This window comes from Mytilus edulis, chromosome 13 (genome assembly GCF_963676685.1).
Source record: "Mytilus edulis chromosome 13, xbMytEdul2.2, whole genome shotgun sequence".
NCBI lineage: Eukaryota > Metazoa > Mollusca > Bivalvia > Mytilida > Mytilidae > Mytilus > Mytilus edulis.
The window spans coordinates 71,877,208-71,900,855 of record NC_092356.1 but is presented as its reverse complement, the minus strand read 5'-3'; the positions used below and the strand labels follow the sequence as shown (position 1 = coordinate 71,900,855).

The 23,648-nt window shown below is 31.7% G+C and overlaps 2 protein-coding genes and 1 long non-coding RNA gene across 3 annotated transcripts; 2 read left to right on the top strand and 1 right to left on the bottom strand.

Moving 5' to 3' along the window:
- Positions 1–390: 390 nt before the first annotated feature.
- On the bottom strand, positions 391–4,507 carry LOC139501678 (uncharacterized). The gene is made up of 2 exons (XR_011658627.1): positions 4,349–4,507; positions 391–585 (listed from the first exon to the last, which is right to left on the bottom strand). It is a non-coding gene; the product is annotated as an uncharacterized lncRNA (long non-coding RNA).
- An 815-nt stretch (positions 4,508–5,322) lies between these two features.
- On the top strand, positions 5,323–18,289 carry LOC139500541 (uncharacterized). Its single transcript, XM_071289290.1, has 4 exons — positions 5,323–5,758; positions 9,998–11,001; positions 12,178–12,337; positions 15,138–18,289. Exons 2-4 carry the CDS (start codon positions 10,012–10,014, stop codon positions 18,287–18,289), a joined length of 4,302 nt encoding a protein of 1,433 aa, XP_071145391.1. The 5' UTR covers positions 5,323–5,758; positions 9,998–10,011.
- Positions 18,290–18,318: 29 nt separating this feature from the next.
- On the top strand, positions 18,319–19,908 carry LOC139500540 (putative ankyrin repeat protein RF_0381). Its single transcript, XM_071289289.1, has one exon. It carries the CDS (start codon positions 18,319–18,321, stop codon positions 19,906–19,908), a length of 1,590 nt encoding a protein of 529 aa, XP_071145390.1.
- The last annotated feature ends 3,740 nt before the right edge of the window (positions 19,909–23,648 follow it).

Sequence of the window (23,648 nt, the reverse complement as noted above, 5' to 3'; positions counted from 1 at the left end):
AACTGACATTATCAAGATGCTTGATTGACAACATATTTGCTACGTTCGGAGGACGTGTTTTGCAACAGGATTCCAATGGGAACCAATTGTGCCTCTCTTCTTGCCGACTTGTTTCTTTATTATTAAAACATTGTTGTGACGTCATTCTCTTGTTGTACCCGTTCTTTATTTCAGTGATTGGACTTTCATTTACATTCGAGAAACCATTATGTTACCTTCAACTGTCCAATATTTTTAAGAAAAGCCCTCCTCTTTCTTAAAAGTATTGGACAGCTAAAGGTAGCATAACTGATTCTTACAGGTAAATGATAGCCCAATCACTGAAAAAAACTATCAGTTTCGCCAATTGTTTTCATCATGTGCATAGAAAAAATACAACCAAATACCAAATGACAATTACAATAAAACATTTTATTAAAGCCATCTTCAAATACTATAATTTTGTCACTCGTCAAAACAGTTTCTTGAAAACAAAAATCACTTTCAAATTGATTTTAACACTTCCAAAAGATTTATTCTTGTCCGTCTTTGGTTATCAATATTAACCTCTGGTGTTGCTCTTATTCTTCCTAACATCATTTTCATCTACAATTAAAATGAAAAAAAAAACACAATAAAGTAATGTTTCTAACGTTTGATAGATCATGCCGCAATACAAGAACCATACACAACATAAAACTCACCGTGTGTAAAAAAAATGAAAATCTAAAACTTGCTTCATGTACTTGGGGACTACAATAGGTTTTATAATTTTCAGGTTTCATCGTTGATTTACAAGTTGTTGTTTTTTCAGTCTGATATTATTGCTTGAATATGAATATAATGCAACATTTCGCTAATGAACGACGATGAATATGGGAATTTAAGCAGAATAGGAGGAAAACGTTACCGCATCTTTATGTTAAACAAATCAACCGTGTGTTCGATACGCTCTTTGTTCGTAGTAACCGATGTATGGTAAAATAAAATAAAAAGGTGGTTTTTTTTTGCAAAAGGAAATTGACAGACAAAATTATAATCCGTTAACATAAAAAAAAACACAAGGGACATCAATATAAAAATTAACGCGAAAAAAGAGGTGACACTACCTTCCAGAAAAATAATTGATAAAAAGGAAAGGGGATAAACCGGTGGTACCGTTTGGGTAAACAATAACATTCTTTTGAAAATTCCGATGAACTACAAAATAATTTCAAATGATTGCACGTTGTTATCTCTTAATTTGATCATATAATTATATATTTGAAACAAAATCGATTCAGTGCACTCAATATGGATCAACGTGAACCTGCCGTCACGTGTGCTTTTCCTTTTTTCTCTCATTCACATAAAAAGAAATGAAACCCTTTTAGAAAAAAGAAGCTAATAGGAGAGGCCTACAATTTGAAATAAATTATATATAAAACTTGCCATTATTAGCTGCTAAAACTATATCCTCTTTTAAATCAACACTCAAATCGAATATATCTGAATACACATTTGATTTTAATCCAAAGTTTGAAACAGCACAATCACTTAAAACGACATCACTTTATTTGTTTTTGGTTGTTTGTTTTTTTGCATTTGGAACACAAAACGCATGTAAAGGTATTCACTGAACATATTATGAGTAGTCATTTCGCAAAATCATGATGCGCATACCCTGAGTCTTAATCTACATGTAGCAATACATGTTAACAATGTTTACTTTCAGCTGTACTTTCTATTTTTCTATTATTTAAGTAGAGCTACTGTTTATAGGGACCAACATGTAGGATACATTTTAATGTAAAGAAAGCTTATTCACAAACAATTTTAACACTTGAATAAAAATAAATGTTTTTTTATTTGATTGCATTTTTGCACCTTTTTGACTTGTTAAACAATATTTTAAGTAAGATATAGGCCTCCAATAGTCCATTCTGTAAAATATTGAACAGGTCTTCGGCTTGCGGCCTCAGACCTGTCCAATATTTTAGAGAATGGACTGGTATCGGCTTACATCCTTTACTTATGAGGCTGACTTCATACATGAACTTCTCAGGAAGAAAAATAAGAAGTTAGCAATATCCTTTAACTCTACTTTCCGCTATATATATGAAGTTCTTTCACACAATAATTCAAAATTTGGTGACTATGTTGAACACATCTATCCCATCGAAATAGAGATAAAGGATACAACAGATACAGTTTAGTCGGCCTCATATCTTGACTCACATCTAGAAATTGACAATGGAGTCGGTTGAAAACAAAACTTTACGACAAAAAAGATGATTTCAGCTTCCAAATTTTGAACTTTCCATTTCTAAGTAGCAACATTCCAGCAGCACCTGCATACGGGGTATATATCTCCCAATTGATACGATATTCCCGTGCTTGCATTTCCTATCATGATTTTCTTGATAGAGGGTTGCTGCTCACACTGAAGCTATTAAACCAAGAGTTGCAAATGGTGAAATTAAAATCATTCCTTCGTAAATTTAACGGACGTCATCACGATTTGGTTGATCGTTATGGAATAAAAGAGGGACGAAAGATACCAGGGGGATTTTTAGCCAGGCGTTGTCAGTTTATTTCCGATTTATGAGTTTGACTGTCCCTCTGGTATCTTTCGTTCCTCTTTTATTGGGTTTCTTAGTGAATTATTGATTAAGGAAATTGGTGTATACTTATATATGAATTCCAAAATCTCACTGGAAATGCATTTTATAACCGTTTTAGCAAGTTATCTAGCTTAGAGCTATATATAAATTACTCATATATATGTAGTTTTCTTTGTTTGACGCATATGTTACTACCAGTCCAATGTGAGCTTCAATTCAGTGATATAATGTTTTGACAAAAGCTTTATGTGTTTTCTATGCTAGAAATAAATCATAGAAGGAAATTAAGTCAAGCAGAAGTGAATATAACAAGTTTGGTGCTGTAATACGTTAGTACGCCATACACGCGTTTCGTCTACATGAGAAACATTAATTGTATTCGAATCTAATAGTATTATAATAACTTATATTCCAACAGCAAACAGTTCTATAATATTGTACTAGGTGTCCTATTAAATATTTGTTAAAAAGAGTAGAATACTAATGAATTATTTGCAAAGCAACCATGTTAAATGTATCATTTTCCGTGTTATGCATTTGTACTTGTAAACAGGAGAACTGCGTACCTAACACATAATTCAATATTTATAACTAAAAAACATTTCTGCTTTAAAATTCAATATTTTATTGAAACATCATACTGTGCAAATGAGTGTTGTCGTCAATAAAAGACAATTCTATTTTATTGAAAATAACATGTTACAATTTCTCACATAGCTTAGGGTTAATTCCTTGCCATTACTTTTTTTAATGTAAAACGATAATGCATCATTGACAGAATAGCACCATTACAAAAAGAAAACTAAATTAAGTAATTAAAATGCAAATTACTAGTTAATATAATCATCCAATTAAACCAAGACCTTATCGAATTTTCAGTACTGTAATATTAGACTGCAATACACACAATTTAGTGTAGTATATTTAACATTGTTTATTATAAATGAATGCAATATGAATACATCTTTTAAAAATAAAATGTAATATAAAAAAATACCGAACTCATAGAGAAATTCATCTAGAAAATCCTTTATAAAAGGCTATTACACATAAAACGACTGGACTTATTAAAAACTGGTTATTCTGTGAAATCATATATATGGTAGTATTTTGTACCACAGATATTCAAAAGCTTTCGCAACATAAGGCTTTTATTTATCATGTAAATTTTGTCATTTTTGGGTTTCAAAAACAAAGCTACCCATAAAAGAAGCGAAATATACCAAAGAAACATTCAAACTCATAGATAGAAAATAAACTGACAACGCCAGGGCTAAAACATAATAAGACGAAAAGACTTATAAAAGAACATAAGACACAACAAAGAAAACTAAAGACTCAGCAACACGAACAATAAGCGACATAATCGTTTCGACTCGGAAACGGCCATTCTAAATAATCAAAGGCTATCATTATAATTTTCCTTCCACAACAATACTAATGGGGCAATTCAAAGTATATTTAAATATAATTAATATGACGAATAAAGAGGTATACAAAAGTTTGACTGTATGGTATATGATAAACGCCACATTAATGAATGAACAAAAATATATTTCCCTACAGACATTCGGATGAGAGTATGGCCACGATAACTTAAATTGGCAAAAAATATTTAAGCATTATAATAACAAACGTAATGACGTATAAATTATATAAAATATGCAAATTTATATAAACAAGACACGTTTGTTGTCTGCTGTTCGGTTTGACCATTTTTTTTTTCTGCTTCAAATATTTTTTCTTTCTACTTTCCTGCTAATTACCTATTGTTATGCATGCATCATCCTCCAAACAGGAATAAAACACAACCGTAAATGTCATGCTGAATGCCAAAACTGGTCTTTCATCAATGATTGTGCGCCGTAGTAAAATGGTTGACAGACAATTTTGACTGGACGTTAAGCAATCAAAAATCAATCAATCAATCTTATCTATGGGAAAACAAGATATCATATAGTAAAATGGTTATTTGAGAGTGTTGAAAAAATATATTTGAATGAATGGTGCATTTGTATGGTTAATACGCGAAGCTTGTAAGTACGGCAAAATAGCAATTATACAATATTTGCTGAACATGGCAGACATTATAATGATTTATATGAATGAAGCAATGACGACCATTCTTTTCCATGATGTTGTTAGTTTATTTTCGACTTATCGGTTTGAATGTCCCTTTGGTATGTTTCGGCTATCTTCAAGACACAGTAAAATGGTTTAAAGAGAATTTTCACAATGAATTATTTGATATAAAGGACGCAATGAACAATACTTGAAGATGAGGATACTCTGACATCGTGAAATAGTTGATAGAAAATTAGGACAATATTTTTATTTGATTTGAAGGTAGCAATGAATGGAGCACTAAGATGGTTGATATACGGCGTAATTCAATTTTTTAGCCTGTGAAATATGGTATTTTTTACGTAATATTTCAGTGTTACAAGTGGAACTTTTGTTAGGCGGAACAAATATACATAGACAAAATGAAATATATCTCGTAGATCGATATCGTAAGCAATCTCTTACCCTTGAACTTAGGTTCATGTAATACAACAATCACTACAACGGAACATGTGCAATCGGTAAAGTTTAGCTTGTTCGACTAGTATTTTAACTATTTGGGAAGAACATGTTGATCTTTATCAAATATCGAAATGGTTACATAAATTTGCTGCGGGATGATAAAAGCCTGTAATCGAGGTGAAAAAAACATTATAAATTTGATATGAAAAAAATTTCGTCCCGGTCAAAGGTACCATATTTTAATTACAATTAACGATACAGTCCCTATAACTCACAATGAAATAGGTGTTTTGATCCTTACATGTAGCTTCCTTGTATAAAATTTGAAATACATTTCGCTATAAAAATAGAACTCGTTATCTTACTTTGACACAGGGAAGTAGAAAGCTATTAATAGATTCATTACAAGGATCCAAATTTAAATTCACCCTTATACAACTAACGGAAAACCTGTATGTCATATATACTGTTCATGTATATCGTTATCATTTCGATGGAAACTTACACAGTTATGAATTCAAAACACGACGGAAATATACATGATTTATAAACACCTTTCTTGTGTAGACAAGATGAACTTCTTTCGTACAGTCTTTTTGAAACTTTGAAGAGTTTTTGTAACAAATACAGTCGAAGATATAAGACAGATGGTAAGTTACATTTTCTTTATAGTTAAAACAAAACTTTTAAGACCATAACATATTCTCAGAAGAAAACAAACATGAGAATCATTATATTTCACATCATTGATACACGCTTCAAAATAACTTTAATAGATAAAAATGTGATTGCTAAATGTTGATTATTATGAATTCTTAAAAATAATAAGGTTTACCCCCCATGTATTGTTTGTTGACGTGAACATGGTGAAATAAACCATTTTATTTTTATATCAAGATCAAAAATGTTTCAAATAATTGTCATTTTATATATGATCCGTAATCTATTAAAAAAAAGCTTGTCTTAAGATATAAATAGATTCATTGCAATCATCTAGATTTAAATCCATCCAAAGCAATTTATAGAAACGGGTATTTCCATAATTCATAACGAGGATGGTCCCCTATCAAACAGAAGACAGTAGTAGTGTAGGTTTGTTTACCTTAATCACTATGTTAGAAAATGTAAAAGGAATACATTTTATGTTGTAAGGGAATACAAACTAATAATGACGATTTGTATTTAGTTGCCTCTAAACTGCACTAAATTAACATAAAAATGGTTCATTATTTCAAGTTTTTACTTAAACTATCAGGCGTAATATAAACACCGCGACATATTCTGTATATGTCGGTCACAAATCAAGATCAATAAAAGTTAGTATTTATGATTGCAAATAACTAATCAAACTATTGTAAACATTTTGTATTCTTGTGTTTCATTTTTGCTAATGGGCTTTTGCTATATGCCTTTTTTGTGTTTCTTTGTTGTTAATTGTATATGACGTTGATCTGTACTTATACATCCCGTCATTGTGTTAATGTGCTATGGTAAATTTTTGTATTCTTGTCTGTCTTATTTTTGTGGCCAATATCTGTCTGCCTTTTGTTAAATTTGTGTTTGTATAGTAATTACCCCTATTTGTTTACATATTTCATTGCTAAATGTGAAAATAATTATACATAATTCGAGATTGTTTGGATTGGTAATGTGAAAATAATTATATATAATTCGAGATTTCATGTTTATTAGACGTCACTTTTTGTGAAGTCCTGTGGTTTTTGTTATTAATGGAAGATGTTTATTGTTGTTTTGTATGTTGCGTCGACTATTAAAATGTTTGTAGGTGTGTTACTCTATGATGAGTGTTCTTGAATGTGTGTGTGTGTGTGTGTGTGGGTGTGGTATTTCTATCACGTAATTTAATGTAAATAACAATGTTTCTAAGCTAGCTACTTAACCAGATTAAATACACCATTTTCTACATAAGAAAATGCCTGTACCAAGTCAGGAATATGACAGTTGTTACACAATTGTTTAATGTGTTTAATTTTTTTTAATTTTGCCATTTGACTACAGAAGTTCCGTTTTGACGGTATTTTTGTTATTTTACTTTCTGATTTTATTCCCGGTTCTTAATTAGAAAACTGTGTATTCCATGAAGTTCTCTTTGCGTAAACCATTCGGCTTTCCATAGCCTAAGATGTTCATACTAACCAAACAATTTAATAAAGTGAGACTCTTACCTTTTTTAGTGGAATAATTATATGACACAATATCAAAGATACCAGGGGTCTGTTGTTCAACTTGCCGTTAGTGCTAACGACTCGTTAAAATTTCTTAATCATTCGATTAAAATTAATCATATGATTAGTGTGTTGTTCAACTTGTCGTTAATATTAAAGTCTGCCAAGACGTAAACAAAAACATTGTTTCAAAATAAAAAAAACATAAAAGCAATGGTGTTACTCTTTGAGGCGTTTTGCATAAAAAATAGTTTAAAAGAACAACATTAAAGTTTTATGTTCATTGCGTTATAATTTAACTGGTAACATTGCAACAATTTAGTTAGACATAGTTCTTGCAATTGAAATCCTACATTTGTATATGTCTATTGATGAATAGATAAGATATAAGAAGATGTGGTATGAGTGCCAATGAGACAACTCTCCATTCAACTCACAATATGTTATGTAAACCATCATATTGACCATAAGTTGTCTTGTTTTTTTACTGTTTCGTTTGGTTGAACTCTTATAACTGGTGTTTCCTTGATTGAAACCTTAAGGTTTATTTTGGCCATAACAAAAAATGAAATCACAAAAATACTGAACTCCGAGGAAAATTCCAGATGTGAAGTCCATAATCGAATGGCAAAATTAAAAGCTCAAACAAATCAAACGAATGGATAATAGTGCCATGCCTGTACAATATAGTCCGACAGTAAACCCGTTCTACGGCTCTTGTATCTTTGGCTGTGTTTAAGGGATCCGTAGTGCTTTTTACACCCAAGTCTACAACATAAGAGTTCTAGTATTATTTTACTGAAGTGAAAACTAGGTTAATCGTTAATTGGTCATTTGTTTAAAAGAAACTTTGTTAACATAATCTTGATTAATAATGAGCTAGATTTAAAACAAACAAATGTTGTAGCGATATGTTTTAAAGGGTATGTGTAAACAATAGTAGACAGTGGGAAACTACAAAGCGCTGTAAAAGAGGGACAAAGAATACCAGAGGCAGTCAAACTCATGGAGCGAAAATAAACTGACAACGCCAGAGGCGGATTTAGGGGGGGGGGGGTAAGGGGCCCGGGCCACCTTTTTCTGGGGGAAATTTTGTTGCTTATATAGGGAATCACTGAAGCTTGACCGGAGCGTGCCCCTTCTTAGGCAGCAAACGGCTCTCACTTATGAAAATTTCTGGATCCGCCACTGAATGCCATGGTTAAAATTAAAAAGACAAACAGACAACTGAGAGTCAAGAATATGATCAACAAGACAAAATCTATAAATAAGTCAATCGAATGAAATAGTCAAACAAATGATTATGTAGGAATGTCCCGGATATAGTTACAACAAATAAAAAAAACAGTGATAGCAAACACATCTTTTATATTCCTTGTACAAAATAATATTTCAACGCACAACCTAATCTGCTAAGTTAAACTTGATATAACATTGTTCTACGAAAACGTCGAATGAATAGTTGAAGGACAAGTGTGTTTAAGCAAGCTTGAACTTATTACATGCTTTTCTGAACAGGTACCATCATATCGTATCATGACAATTTGAAGAGACAGAAGGCCTAATCATACATAAATAGTGGCTAAATTAGTATGAACTTGTACCACAAGACGCAACTTGTTGGCATATCGTACAATATAATAATTAAGTAAATTTGAACTTACCTGCCTTTACATTTTGGGTTTTTCATCACTTCAAGAGGGGGTGTATTTATCCGGTGGTATTGATTCAAACAACGGGGTCCAAATTCTTAATTCGTAAATGAATAACTTGTACATTGTCTATTTGTGAATTGTCAATTTTTAAATTGTCACTTTGAAACATGTAACTGTTATTTTTAATTCGTAAATTGTCAATTTGTAACTTGTAACTGTTATTTTTAATTCGTAAATTGTCAATTTGTAACTTGTTGCTGTGTAATTTCAAAATTCTTAATTCGTAAATTGTCAATTTGTAACTTGTATCCTTGTAATTTCAAAATGCTTAAATCGTAAATTGTCCATGTCAATGAAATTATGTGAATCCTAAAGCAAATGAGCGAATGTGCCTTTTAATTGAGTAGTTGTAAAATTTCAAACTAAATGCTTGGTTATCCTCGAGCCTTTTTCGTTCTTATGGATATACATTTTTATAACAATAAACCTCGTCCCTCTTTTTCATCGAATACTGAAGAATGTAATGCAAATGACCAAAACAGGGCTCTTTTAAAAATGTGTCCAGATATATCTGGACAATGGAAATGGTGATATTTCCCTTGCGTTGTTTTCTCTCTATCTCATGAAGAATACGAATTCTGATTGATTCCTATTGATTTTGTTTATATCAACATTTTGTAATAAATCTTTTTTTTTAATATAAGCGTCCGCTTATAGACTTTAAGGTCGCTAAAGTTTGGGGTTTAAAAACAAAAGAGACCTTGTCTGAAATTATATCGTTTAGGCAATTTAGACAATAATTTTGCGTTGAATAACAATGAAAGCTGCATACAATAGTTTGCAATTTGTCCGTGATCTTAGCGTATTGTTACAATAATTCATTGAGTCGGGGTTTATTCGGGTATTTAATGAAGTTTAACCTCAAACTGAAATGACTTTAACTTCTTTCTTACCAAGTATTATGTTCAAAACGATTTGCATGCATTACATTCTATTTCATGGCAACTCAATTAAAAAAAAATGATTAAAATTTCAATTTCATTACTAGAATCCAGCTGAACTATGACTTCAAAAGAACGAGAGAATTTCTTACGGAATGCCATTCTGGTTGTTGATCATTCTAAAGCTGCTCTAGTGTCTTTAGTAGAACTAGATGTGCAAAATAAAGGTCAGACGTTCGAACAGTTTGTAAACACAAATCAACATGAAATATATCATTTGTATAACAGTTCTAGATGTTGTCAATGTCCTCCAGGACATAAGCCAACCCATTCATCTCGTATTCTCCACAAATCACAAATGGAATTGTTGTTTGACCGAACATCAAAGTTAACATGTCACAATACAACTACACGATCAGCTGACTTCTGTTGCAGCATGACCAAGTCAGGGTTAGGTACTGATGTGCTCGACCTTACCCTGGCTAGATTTTTGTTGGTCAATTTTTGCGAAGATGTATTCTGGTTTAGTTGTCTTCAGTTTCAATCCAAAACTTTTGAAGATTTTCTCAACCACAACAAGCACGAGCTGTATCATCTATGGCAGTATAATGCACCCTGTTGTCAATGTTCACGAGGCTACACATTTCCAACTAACTATTCAAAGTTGAAACAAAATGACTGGATGCAGATGTTTAATGCCGTTCTGCTGCCTTGCACTAATCATAGAAAGAGACCCGTTCCAGGGAGTATGCAAAGTATCTGCTCCGTTGCAGCGACACCTGGTATAACGTTAATAAATATTTGCCCATCCGTTGGCAGAATCATATTACAGCACTGTTGTACTCTATGGAAGGCTATTGATGCATTAGTTCTGATCAGAAATCAGGACTACGGCCATGCTAAAGAAGGTATAATGTCAGATAACGATTATAACACATCAGTTGTCAAGATAGAACGTTGTATCTTAGACATTGCTAAAGTGTGTAACAAGGAAACACAATTCAAACAGAAATTACGAGAGGCAAAAGATGGTGCACTCGATCAAACTCTTTTCACACAGTATCAAAATAATTTGATGGAAACGCTTACCAGACAAGCAGACATTCACCAGGTAAGAATATGAACATAAAAAGATATGGTATGATTGTAAATAAAACACATTTAGGTCTACTAAAGTCACGCGTTCTTTCGTGTTAAAGATATCAGCAGTTACACTGAAAAATTATTATTACCCACTGATCAATGATAACATAACAATTATCCAAATTTATTTGACTTGTTTAACCTTGCATTATTAGGATGATACATTAGTAAGTTAGGTTCCGGAAAGAAACATTTATTCTTTTGTGTTTTACGATGCACATCAAATAACGAACCATGAACATTTTTTGCAATCAAAGAATGCATAAATATTATTTAAAGAAAATTAAAAGATGTTCGTACCGTCAAAATACTGAATCTATAACTATGTCAATGTAAAGAAAAAATAGTCTGACCTTCATTATTATATCGTTGTGAAAATCTTAAAACGATTTATTTCCCATTTTGGTAACAGTGGTAACAATTTGAATTAGAGCAAACAATTTGACTGAGATATAAAAAGTTTAATACAAATCAAATGTATGTAAATCAAAAGTAACTCTTTTACAATAGTTTTTTTTAAAGACTATTCACTATGATTAATAAAACATCCTTTTTCGTGAATAAAGAAGAACACTTTACGACAATAAATAATGTTGTTTTAAGAATGTATCCCTATATTTCTTTTGACGTTAGACCTGGGATTTTATAACTGTGTAATATCACAAATTCTGAATTGCTGAATTTGCGAAGAATTGCTCATGAATTGTGTTCAAACCATGCACACAATTTAAACTAAGATAAAAATTATGACAATTATTTGAAAGCAAAATGACCTGAGTAATGGAGGGATTGCAATGCTTTTATAAAAAAAAACTTTCTATCAAATTATTAGATGAAAAGGTTATTATAACCCAATGGGAATGTGAATAAGGAACACTATAGTACTGCTAAAAACGCTTAGAGTGTAGGATTCTCGTATTATTGTTGCATAGTTGTATATAATTGTTCACAAGACAATAAAGGTTCCACAAAACAGCACATATGTATAACTATAAAAGAAAATTGATCAACAGAACTCATTAAAGATACTTAGATACATTAAAACGCAATTACGGCATTGTACTTCATAAATGGATTTTTATTTCACTACTTCATTGTCATAATCAGTTCGACTTGAAATTAAAATTGAATAAATTAATTGTAGAGTGTTGCAGACATAGGGCCTTGTCTAAACAGGATAGGTAGCAAAATCGCAGAAAAAGCAGGGAAAATTCCAAAACTTATGGATGATTGTGTTCAGAAAAGCTATGACTATCAAGAACAACTGATGGAAAGGTTTAACCAAACTTTAGTAAAAGTAAAAAGTAAGTAGACCTGTAAGAGATGCTTTTAAGTTGACATTACAAGCTGTCATAAAACAAAATTAAAAAAACTTATTAATAGCATGCGTTAATCGCGCTCTTCCGGGTATACCTTCCTCAGGAACGCTCAAATCCAAATATGTCAAAGCATATAATATATACAAACTGAAACTATAAAGAGCTAGATGACCGAAAGAAACGAAACGTAACAGTCAAATCAATCTAAAGTACTCTGTTAAATTGTTCCCTTTAAAATTGTTACACGATGATTACTGCTGTACCCATAGTTTGACTATTTTATTAATTATGTCTGTTAAGTCACGCATCATTGTAAATATAACGGAATTCGATGAGACTGTCATCAAAGTCAGAGGTTTAGCGCTTTAAAACAAGATTTAATCCACCATTTCCTACATTTGAAAATGCCTGTACCAAGTCAGGATTATGACAGTTCTTGTCCATTCGTTTTTGATGTATTTTGTCATTTGATTTTGTCTTGTGATTATAGACTTTCCGATTGAATTCTCCTCTGAGTTCAGTATTTTTGTGATTTCACTTTTTAGTATGTGAAACCTTTGAATCTTCTTAATTCATAAACAGACAATCTATGAAAGGTTTCTCTTACATATTAACAGTACCGACTTACTAAGTACTGAGATTAAGATAACATCGGGGATTGATAGTCAACCAACAGCGATTTAGACCTAGTGCTGAAAAAAATATTGAAAATATCCTCTGATAAATTTCATGCATCTGGACCGTTTTTCTGTTTTAAACTTTATCCTTATGTTATAAGCGATTCATCACTTTTTATTTTTAAATTTCCTCAATTATCAGAAAGATAAGTTAAGTCCGACTTGTTTTTGTTTGGTATGGAATATGAATCGACAGAAAACTCTCAACGTATTTGTCACTTGATTTAGTTCATAATCGAACAACATTGTTTTAATTCAATCTCTTCTTTAAAACACCCTCTGATTGACTGATTTGAAATTAGTTTCAGGTTATGATTGGAAATTTCAATCATAACTTCGTACTTTTTTCCTCCCACCTGCTGAGCTTTTTGACAAAATATTTGCCTACTTGTCGACTGGCTTTTCTTAACATATGAAGCAGAATAAATACCGAAACTACTGCTCATTGTTAAACGCCGAACGTAGACCTATAGTTGTTAATATCTGTGTCATTTGGACGTTCTTCCACATACCCATGGTTCATCAACTTTTGCTCAGACACTGGGGACTTTTTTCATAGTCTGAGTAGTCTATGCAAGCTCTTGAATACCGAATAAGTTGGGAAATGTTTCTGAAGTTGATATTTTGCTACTAAGATGGGACAAAATGGTTCTTTAAAAATTAAAATCGTCTCGTTTGTCAAATTCGAGGTATAAGTCTAAAAATGAGGCAGAGGAAGCCGTTTCTGTTGTTTCTTTAATGTCAAGTTCTTGGGAATATATCAATTGAATCCAATAATAAAAGTTTGGACGGTTAATGGATAAAACATCTTAAAGTGAAATTAATTGATCTGGCTTCTTTGATCTTCTTGTTTTGACGAGTGTCTGAAGGAATTTCAATTCATATGAAAATAAGACGAGGTCGAAAAGGAGAGGCATATACTAATAATTCATTTAAGAATGACAATCATTTGTTAAAAAAGTTTACCTCCAATTTCAACAAATATGTTGACAATACGAATCTCCTGCATAACTAATCTCTTAAAATCTTATATATCCAATAAAAAAATGTTTTTGAAATTTTTAAAAAGGAAATTCTTCAACAATAAAAGGAGGCAAGTATAAGAACTACCAAAACTAGGTTGAAGATAATAGATTAATTTATCATTACTTCCCTCACTAAAATTTATAATTTATCATATTAGCCTATGAAGGCTGGCTGACATAACATATGTTTCATATTTGTATTATAATGTTATTGCAGGCTGCACTTTAATAAAACAATATATATATTATATATATATATATAAGTACGTCTGAGTCAGTGACAACTCTACAACAGATGTATCCATCGGATCGCCATCAATGATGGTGATACATGGCTGTGTACATAATGTATATACATATATATTACAAGTTGCATATAATTATTAGCTGAATTATTGTGTATATTATGTACTAACAGTATACTGACCCTTTAAGTGACATGCTCTACATGTGGCACCCGTCGTGTCAATTCAACCACAATACATATGCATATTTACTGGTAACATTTCCAAGCTATATATCTACGAGATGAAAAATAGAAATTATATCTGGGATACAGAACAAAAACAAAATGAATTATTTATATAGATTACATATCTCTCCAAAAAAAGCTTGGTTTGAAAACAGCTGTTTTTCCAAAGTGCAACCTATATAGTCTAATACGGTAGATCACAATCGTGAAATGGGAACGGGATTGTAGTTACGACATAAGAAACATATCCAATATCATCTTTGAAACGGATATTCAATAACGATCAACAAACTCTTGATAGCAACAAGTGCGTATAATGTTTTTCTTTTTTAAGACATGCATATTTCCACTCTGTAATGTTATTGATCTGTACCGCTTTCTCTGTTTTAAGAAAGAGCTTTGATTTTCGGAAAGGCATTAACATATATGATTCAAAAATACCTAGAGCCGTGAACCATTAACCGTAATCCTTTAATGTTTTCATTAGTTTCAAAGAGCTCAATGTTAATTTTAATGGATAAACTTATAGTTTTGTACAGGCGATACCTGGAACAATGTGGAAGTAAGCGGTGTGTTTTACAAAAGCCAATATTTTGTTTATATCTTTGTAGATCAAACACACATGGAAATTGATTATCATGTAGAGCAAGGAACTTTTGTTGAAACTAATGCTGTCAGAAAATGTAAGGAATGGATGAACAAAAAGGATGTCTTCGTCATCATTGGTAATGAAGGATCAGGGAAGTCTAGAATCGGATTGGAATTACTAAGACAGTTTGGTCTAATTGATGAAGACTTTGACTTATTAAAAGTAACAAATATCAAACAGGTAAAGGACCTTATTACGGATGAAAGAAAAACTGCCGTATTAATAGATGATGAATTTCGTTCAAAAGAAAACTCTAATAAGAATTTAAACAATTGTGATATTTTAGATTTTTTAAGTGCAAGGAAACATAAAAAAAATATGAAGATAATCTTTACTGTAGACTCTTCAACAATGAGTTCTTTCAAAATTGTACTTGTTTCTCATGGATTGTTTCAAAATTGTTGTAAAATTGATCTTAGCACTGACCGATTTTGCATGAGCGAAGAAGAAAAAGCAAGTTTGTTGTTTAATTTTTGCAAAAAACAAAATATTAGTAATACATGGGATTTATATGATGGTAACAAAGGTTTAAGCTTAGACAGGAGAACTGTTTACGATATCGCCAAAACGGACCCGTTTACAGGATATCCCAAATTATGCTGTATGTTTACGTCAAACAAAAGGTTTTTACAGCTAGGTATTAACTTTTTCAAACATCCAGATCAATCCCTTATGAATGAAATAAATTCACTAAGAGATTCTACAGACATTAATCCTGATTTGAATATTTCTTATGCTCTGTTGGTTTACACTCTTCTAAATACTGGTTGCTTAGAAATAAACAAAATAGACTTATCAAAACTAGAGGCAATTATGGACTCGTTTTGTAACAGTCAACGAAGACGTTTATTCAACAATAAAGTTAAAAAAATTGCAGAGCAAATGGATGGTCGCCTTTTGAAACAAGACTCTCAAACAATGGTGTATCATTTCAAACATCCCATGATATATGAAGCATTAGCGATATCGTATTTTGATGTAAACCCCTCTGAAGTTACATCAGTGTTAAACTTTGATTTTATAATTGAATCTATAAAATTAGAGTTGGAGGATTGGGGACAACAGGAGACTAGCTTGGTCATTGCAAAAGAAATGTTTGGATATTTGACAAAACGACTTTTCACATTATTTGAGAAAGATTATAAAATGAGATCCGCTGAGTTTATGAAGACACTTTGCGGTTCGTCAATCATACTGCAGAATAACCCTGATTTTATATGTCTTTTAATCAAAGAGTTTGACAACTGTACATCACAAGATACAATAGGCATACAAATTGAAGGTAAACTTGAGCAAATGTCATTCAACTTTCCAATAGCCCTATTATGGTCCCTTATAGAGAAACATAACGTAGATAAACATATTTCCACAGTCCTTTATTTCATTGAAAATGACATGAAAGACGAGCAAAATATGGAAAAAGTTAAAGCAAGTAAAAAAGTAGTAGTAGCATGTTTCTATTATTTGTGTGAAAAACACAACTCAGATATGAAGTTGGACCTTATATATGGATTGATAAATGAGTATGGAATAGAGTGTAATTACGATTTAAGCATACAAATTGCGTTGAAAAATGGTAATGATACAGCCGTTAGCTTCCTTTTAAGCCATGTTTCGAAAGAAATTGATATTGTAAAATTGGTTTTTGAAGTAGAACATGTAGAATATATTAGAAGATTGTGCGACTCAATATCAACAAATATTTCAATAGAATATATTGACGCATATAACAAAACCGATAATCTGAATATTTTGTTTAAGTCATTACCGCTGAATTTGTTCAATTTAAGAAAATCCATCAATACAGCCTGTACAAAACTTTGTAAAGATCTTGTGACACAAATGTTGATTGATGCACGGCCTTTAACATTTGACACAGGTAATGTTGTTAATACAGCCATTGAGAATGGCTGGGAGGATGTATTAAAGATTTTGTTGAAGAAAAAGTTATGCAGTCAGAAAGAAAAGTATCAAATCTTTACTGCTGCATGCAAAGATGGCAAGGAAACGTTTCTGAAGTGGATGTTATTTACAGTTGATGAAGTTGTGCTAGATGTTGAAACATTTCTCGTAAAGGATTTTAGTTGCGAAAATTTTGAGGCTGTTAAGAATGTTATATGGAAGTTGCGAAACTATCATGAAATGGAAACGATGATAAAAAACGTTTTCACACAATTAAGTTTGACGCTTTTTCGTTTTATCCAGTGGATAATAGAAGATACCGACCAACAAATAGATACAGTTAGCAAATCCGATTTACAAAATTTGAATATTCTTCGGTTGATATATGAAAGAATTCCTAATTTACAAATCGATGTAAAGAAAACCGCGTTGAAAACAATCAACGACAAAATTAATAATCTTGATAAAATATTACAATGGTTACAAGAGAATATAAAAACAATGTTTCATCCTGTTACATCTTTACTTAATTTCTCATGTAGACATGATCTTAGAAAAATTATAGAATGGATTTTACATAACTATAACCACTCTATATTCAATATGCATGAACTGATAATAGACACATGTAAAGAACGGCATTACAAAACAGCAGAGGTTATCTTCAAAACATTTGATTTGAATAAATTGGACGTCACTTCCCTCATTACTGCAATGTTTTCTACATGTCACGGTTACAGTTCGAAAGATCTTTTCATTTTCTTGGTACACAATATTGACCAGAAGTATTACAGGTGGTTGGATATCATCAAAGCTATGGTTGATTTAAAGAAGTATAGTTTCATTGAACTTATTTTACAACAGGTTCACTATTCTAAAAGTATTATGGAAGAAGTAATGAATCATGCTTGTTTAGTGGGGGAACTGGTCACTGTGAAATGGTTTATAGCGAATTTTGACAACAAATTATTTGATATAAAGGAAGCACTGATCAATGCATGTGGTTCAGAAAATCTTGATACAGTGAAATGTTTGATAGAGAATTTTGATATGAAGGAAGCAATGAACAAAGCCTGTCGTAGAGGAAACCTAGACACAGTGAAATGGTTGATAGAAAGAGTAGACAATAAACTATTTGATATGAAGGAAGCAATGACAAATGCTTGTGATAATGGAAACCTAGACATAGCAATATGGTTAACGGAAAAGTAGACAATAAATTATTTGATATGAAGGAAGCAATGACAAGAGCTTGTTCTTGGGGAAAACTAGACATAGTGAAATTGTTGATAGAGAGAGTAGACAATAAATTATTTGATATGAAGGAAGCAATGACAATAGCTATTTTTGGGGGAAAACTAGACATAGTGAAATGGTTGATAGAGAAAGTAGACAATAAACTATTTGATATGAAGAAAGTAATGAACGAAGCTTGTTTTATGGGAACACTAGACATAGTGAAATGGTTGATAGAGAGAGTAGACAATGAACTATTTGATATGAAGGAAGCAATTAAAAGAGCTTGTTCTTGGGAAAAACTAGACATAGTGAAATGTTTGATAGAGAGAGTAGACAATGAACTATTTGATATGAAGGAAGTAATGACAAGAGCTTGTTCTTGGGGAAAACTAGACATAGTGAAATGGTTGATAGAGAGAGTAGACAATAAATTATTTGATATGAAGGAAGCAATGACAATAGCTATTTTTGGGGGAAAACTAGACATAGTGAAATGGTTGATAGAGAAAGTAGACAACAAACTATTTGATATGAAGAAAGTAATGAACGAAGCTTGTTTTATGGGAACACTAGACATAGTGAAATGGTTGATAGAGAGAGTAGACAATGAACTATTTGATATGAAGGAAGCAATTAAAAGAGCTTGTTCTTGGGAAAAACTAGACATAGTGAAATGTTTGATAGAGAGAGTAGACAATGAACTATTTGATATGAAGGAAGTAATGACAAGAGCTTGTTCTTGGGGAAAACTAGACATAGTGAAATGGTTGATAGAGAGAGTAGACAATAAATTATTTGATATGAAGGAAGCAATGAACGACACTTGTTTTATGGGAAAACTAGACATAGTGAAATGGTTGATAGAGAGAGTAGACAATGAACTATTTGATATGAAGGACGCAATGACAAGAGCTTGTTCTTGGGGAAAACCAGACTTAGTGAAATGGTTGATAGAGAGAGTAGACAATAAATTATTTGATATGAAGGAAGCAATGAACGACGCCTGTCGTAGAGGAAACCTAGACATAGTGAAATGGTTGATAGAGAGAGTAGACAATAAATTATTTGATATGAAGGAAGCAATGAACGAAGCCTGTCGTAGAGGAAACCTAGACATAGTGAAATGGTTGATAGAGAAAGTAGACAATACACTTTTTGATATGAAGGAAGCAATGAAAAGAGCTTGTTCTTGGGGACAGCTAGACATAGTGAAATTGTTGATTGAGAGAGTAGACAATAAACTTTTTGATATGAAGGAAGCAATGAACGAAGCCTGTCGTAGAGAAAACCTAGACATAGTAAAATGGTTGATAGAGAAAGTAGACAATACACTTTTTGATATGAAGGAAGCAATGAAAAGAGCTTGTTCTTGGGGACAGCTAGACATAGTGAAATGGTTGATAGAGAGAGTAGACAATAAACTTTTTGATATGAAGGAAGCAATGAAAAGTGCTTGTACTTTTGGAAAACTAGACATAGTGAAATTGTTGATAGAAAAAGTAGACAATGAATTATTTGATATGAAGCAAATAATGAACAATGCCTGTCTGATGGGACAACTAGACATATTAAATGGTTGTCAGAGAAAGTAGACAATGAACAATGCCTGTCTGATGGGACAATTAGACATAGTGAAATGGTTGTCAGAGAATGTAGACAATGAACAATGCATGTCTGATTGGACAACTAGACATAGTGAAATGGTTGACAGAGAAAGTAGAAAATGAATTATTTAATATGAAAGAAACAATGACAATTGCCTTTCTGATGGGACAACTAGACATAGTGAAATGGTTGACAGAGAAAGTAGACAATAAATTATTTGATATGAAAGAAACAATGAACAATGCTTGTTTTATGGGAAAGCTAGACATAGTGAAATGGTTTACACAAAAGTAGGTAATAACTTATTTTACATGAAGGAATCAATGAACAATGCCTGTCTGATGGGGAACCTAGACATAGTGAAATGGTTCATATATAATTTTGACAATAACTAATTTGAAATGAAAGAAGCATGCAATTAACAATGCCCGTCGATCGGTACCTTGACATAGTAAAATGGTTGATAGAGAATGCGGAAATTATTTTTTTTTATACGAAGGAAGGAATGAACAATGTATGTGGTTCGGAAAATCTTGACATAGTGAAATGGTTGATAGAGAGTTTTGACAATAAATTATTTGATATGTAGAAACCAATGAACAATGCTTGAAGGTCGGAAAACCTTGGCTTTGTAAATGGTTGCTACAGAATTTTTAGATATGAACACAGCACTGATCAACAATTGTAAAGGTGAAAAAGCTCTACTACAATACTCTACAAATGATTGTGTGGGAAATGCTGATTAAAGGTTGTTTTCATGAACGTTGCTGTGACCATTTACTTGTAGTTTTACAGAGAAAATATGATTATAAAAAAGAAGATGTTGTATGATTGCCAATGAGACAACTATTCACAAAAGACCAAAATGACACAGACATTAACAACTATAGGTCACCGTACGGCTTTCAACAATGAGCAAAGCCCATACCGCATAGTCAGCTATAAAAGGCCCCGATAATACAATGTAAAACAATTCAAATGAAAAAACTAACGGCCTTATTTATGTAAAAAAAAATGAACGAAAAACAAATATGTAACACATAAACAAACGACAACCACTGAATTACAGGCTCCTGGCTTGGGACAGGCACATACATTAACAATGTGGCGGGGTTAAACATGTTAGCGGGATCCCAACCCTCCCCCTAACCTGGGACAGTGGTATAACAGTACAACATAAGAACGAACTATAAAAATAAGTTGAAAAAGGCTTAACTCATCAGATGGACAAAAAAACAAATGACATTGTGAAAATTTTGATCAGTTAAACTCTGACAGAACGAATGAAGCTTTTCCTAATGCATGTAAATTGTACAGCCTACTGTTAGATGGATGATATAAAACATAATAAAAACATAGTTAAAGATAAGAATACACCGACAAATTAAGCTTATTCGCAATGAAATTATCTCGAAAAAATGTTTTGAGATCCGTTGACACGAATAGTTTAAATTCACTTGATACTTAAATCGGAAATAATGCTTATCCATTATGTCAAGCGTCCATTCTTTCGGTACACTTTGTAAATATAGACATGAAATTTCCTTTGGGAACTCCGTTTACGGCTTACACTGTGTCACTGTTATTATGAAGTTTGGTATAAAAATACATCTTAGATTGAAAAGTTCATAATTATATCCACTATATATATGACCATATCTGGGAACCAGAAAGTAAACAAAACAAATATCTAGATAATTGAAATTATTCCCCATAAGAGGCGTGGTTTGTGAAACAGCTGCAACCCCTATCAATACACAATACAGTTATTGCCTACGAACAGGATGTGTTATGTATGTGTATACAACACTTAGATAAGTTTTGACCTATAGTTTTTTTCATTGACCCTTGACTAATTATGTTAGACTCATAGTTTTTTCAGTGACCATTGTCTTATTATCTTTGGTATCTAATTTGTCTTTGACCTTTTTATATTACGATTGACCTTTGTTATATTACGATTGACCTATAGTTTTTCATCGATCGTTGTCTGATGGTCTTTTAGTTTTTAGTTGCCTTTGTCTGATTATCTTTGACTTATGATTTTTGACATCGATCATTGTCTGTTTATCGTTGATCTTCGGTTTGTTATTGACCATGCCTTGATTTTTTTTGATTGGCCATAGTTTGATTATCATTGACCTAAAGTTTCATAGACCGTTGTATGTATATCTTTGATTTTTCGATTTTCCTTGATCATTGTGTTATTATATTTGGCCTATAGTTTTTCATTGTCTGATTATCTGTGGCATAAGTTGCTGTTGACCATTATTTAATCATTAATGACCTTTATGTTTGACTTCACCACTTAATATGTTCTAAATATTCTTTTTTGAGTTGTTATACTTGGTTCTCGTAAAATAACTTTACACATTAAGCTGACTTAATTCTTGTTTACGTTAAATTTTTCTTTTCTTTTAAAGTGAAATGAAATGCTTCCTTTGTATCCTTTTTAAATAGGTTCTGATGATAATTGTATCTTTTTTAATTTCCCAAATACGATGTTGAAATTGGTTTGTGATGAATGTTTTTTTTTTCTGTAACGGATCAGATACGACGTTGAATTGTCGATTTGTGATCTGCAAGAGGTCTGTTTGAGATTAATGAAAACAGAACAATTTTTCGATTTTGTTGATTAGAGTAAATTTATGTAAGATATTCTTTTTTCGTTGAAGGGAGTTATGAGATGCCTTTATTCTTAATTTACGTTTTACTATTATATGTGTTATTATGATCATTACGTATGATATATGCGTTAAATATTTTTGATAGAACGTTAACAGTCTCCGCTTTAGGATTTTCTGCTATGCTATGCTATTTCGGATTTTGTTCATACATCGTATTATCATTTTTGTTGAGCAGCGGACACAGATATATATGAAAATGATTAAAATACCTCCGATTTGTTTTATAATGAACTTCTAATGTTTAAGTTTGTATATAAACTGTTTGTCGGAGAGTATATGTATATGGATTATCGTCGTGTCATATGTTTTCGTATGTCATATGTTTTCGTATCAACCACATTTCGTCGGTTTCGACTGCATACGCGTACATTGTGGCATGTTTTTCTGTTTCTATATTTAGAACAATAACACCACTACAACTTGATATATTTAAAACATATTCAACGTCGCTTTTTAAAGACGTTAGAACAAATTAAATAAAACTGACCTATTTAGCCATTTTTATTTAATGTCAAAAATACGCATCACTAGAATAGTTGTGGAAAAAAATTCTGAAGGGTTAAAATAAAGTCCAGATATGTTTTTTGCAAGTCAGACACCGGATCTTCAAGACGTATGACTGTCATGTGTTTTTTTTTGGCCGTTTTAATTACAAACCATCGAGTTAAAATTAGCAGGGTTCTTATATAAAATGGTTGTTCAAAATCTAACTATTCAATATTTCATTGACAATTTTTTTTATACATCCTTGATACATGAAGATGAAAACAGTCTTAACTTTTTATATTTAATCATAAATTTTGAAAACTGCATTTTATTTTAGAAAAAATAATGTATTTTGTACAAACCAGGTGCCAATCTGAAATTAATCAAAATCTAAAAATTTCATCACACGAAACACCAACCTTACACTTTTTACTAGTAATTTTTTGTACTGAAAAGTATTTAATAACTTTTTTTAAGATTTAAGCGATCACCCGAACCACGACTTTAGAAAAAATGTATTTCCGGATTTTGTAGTCATTTTCTGTCCGTGTACT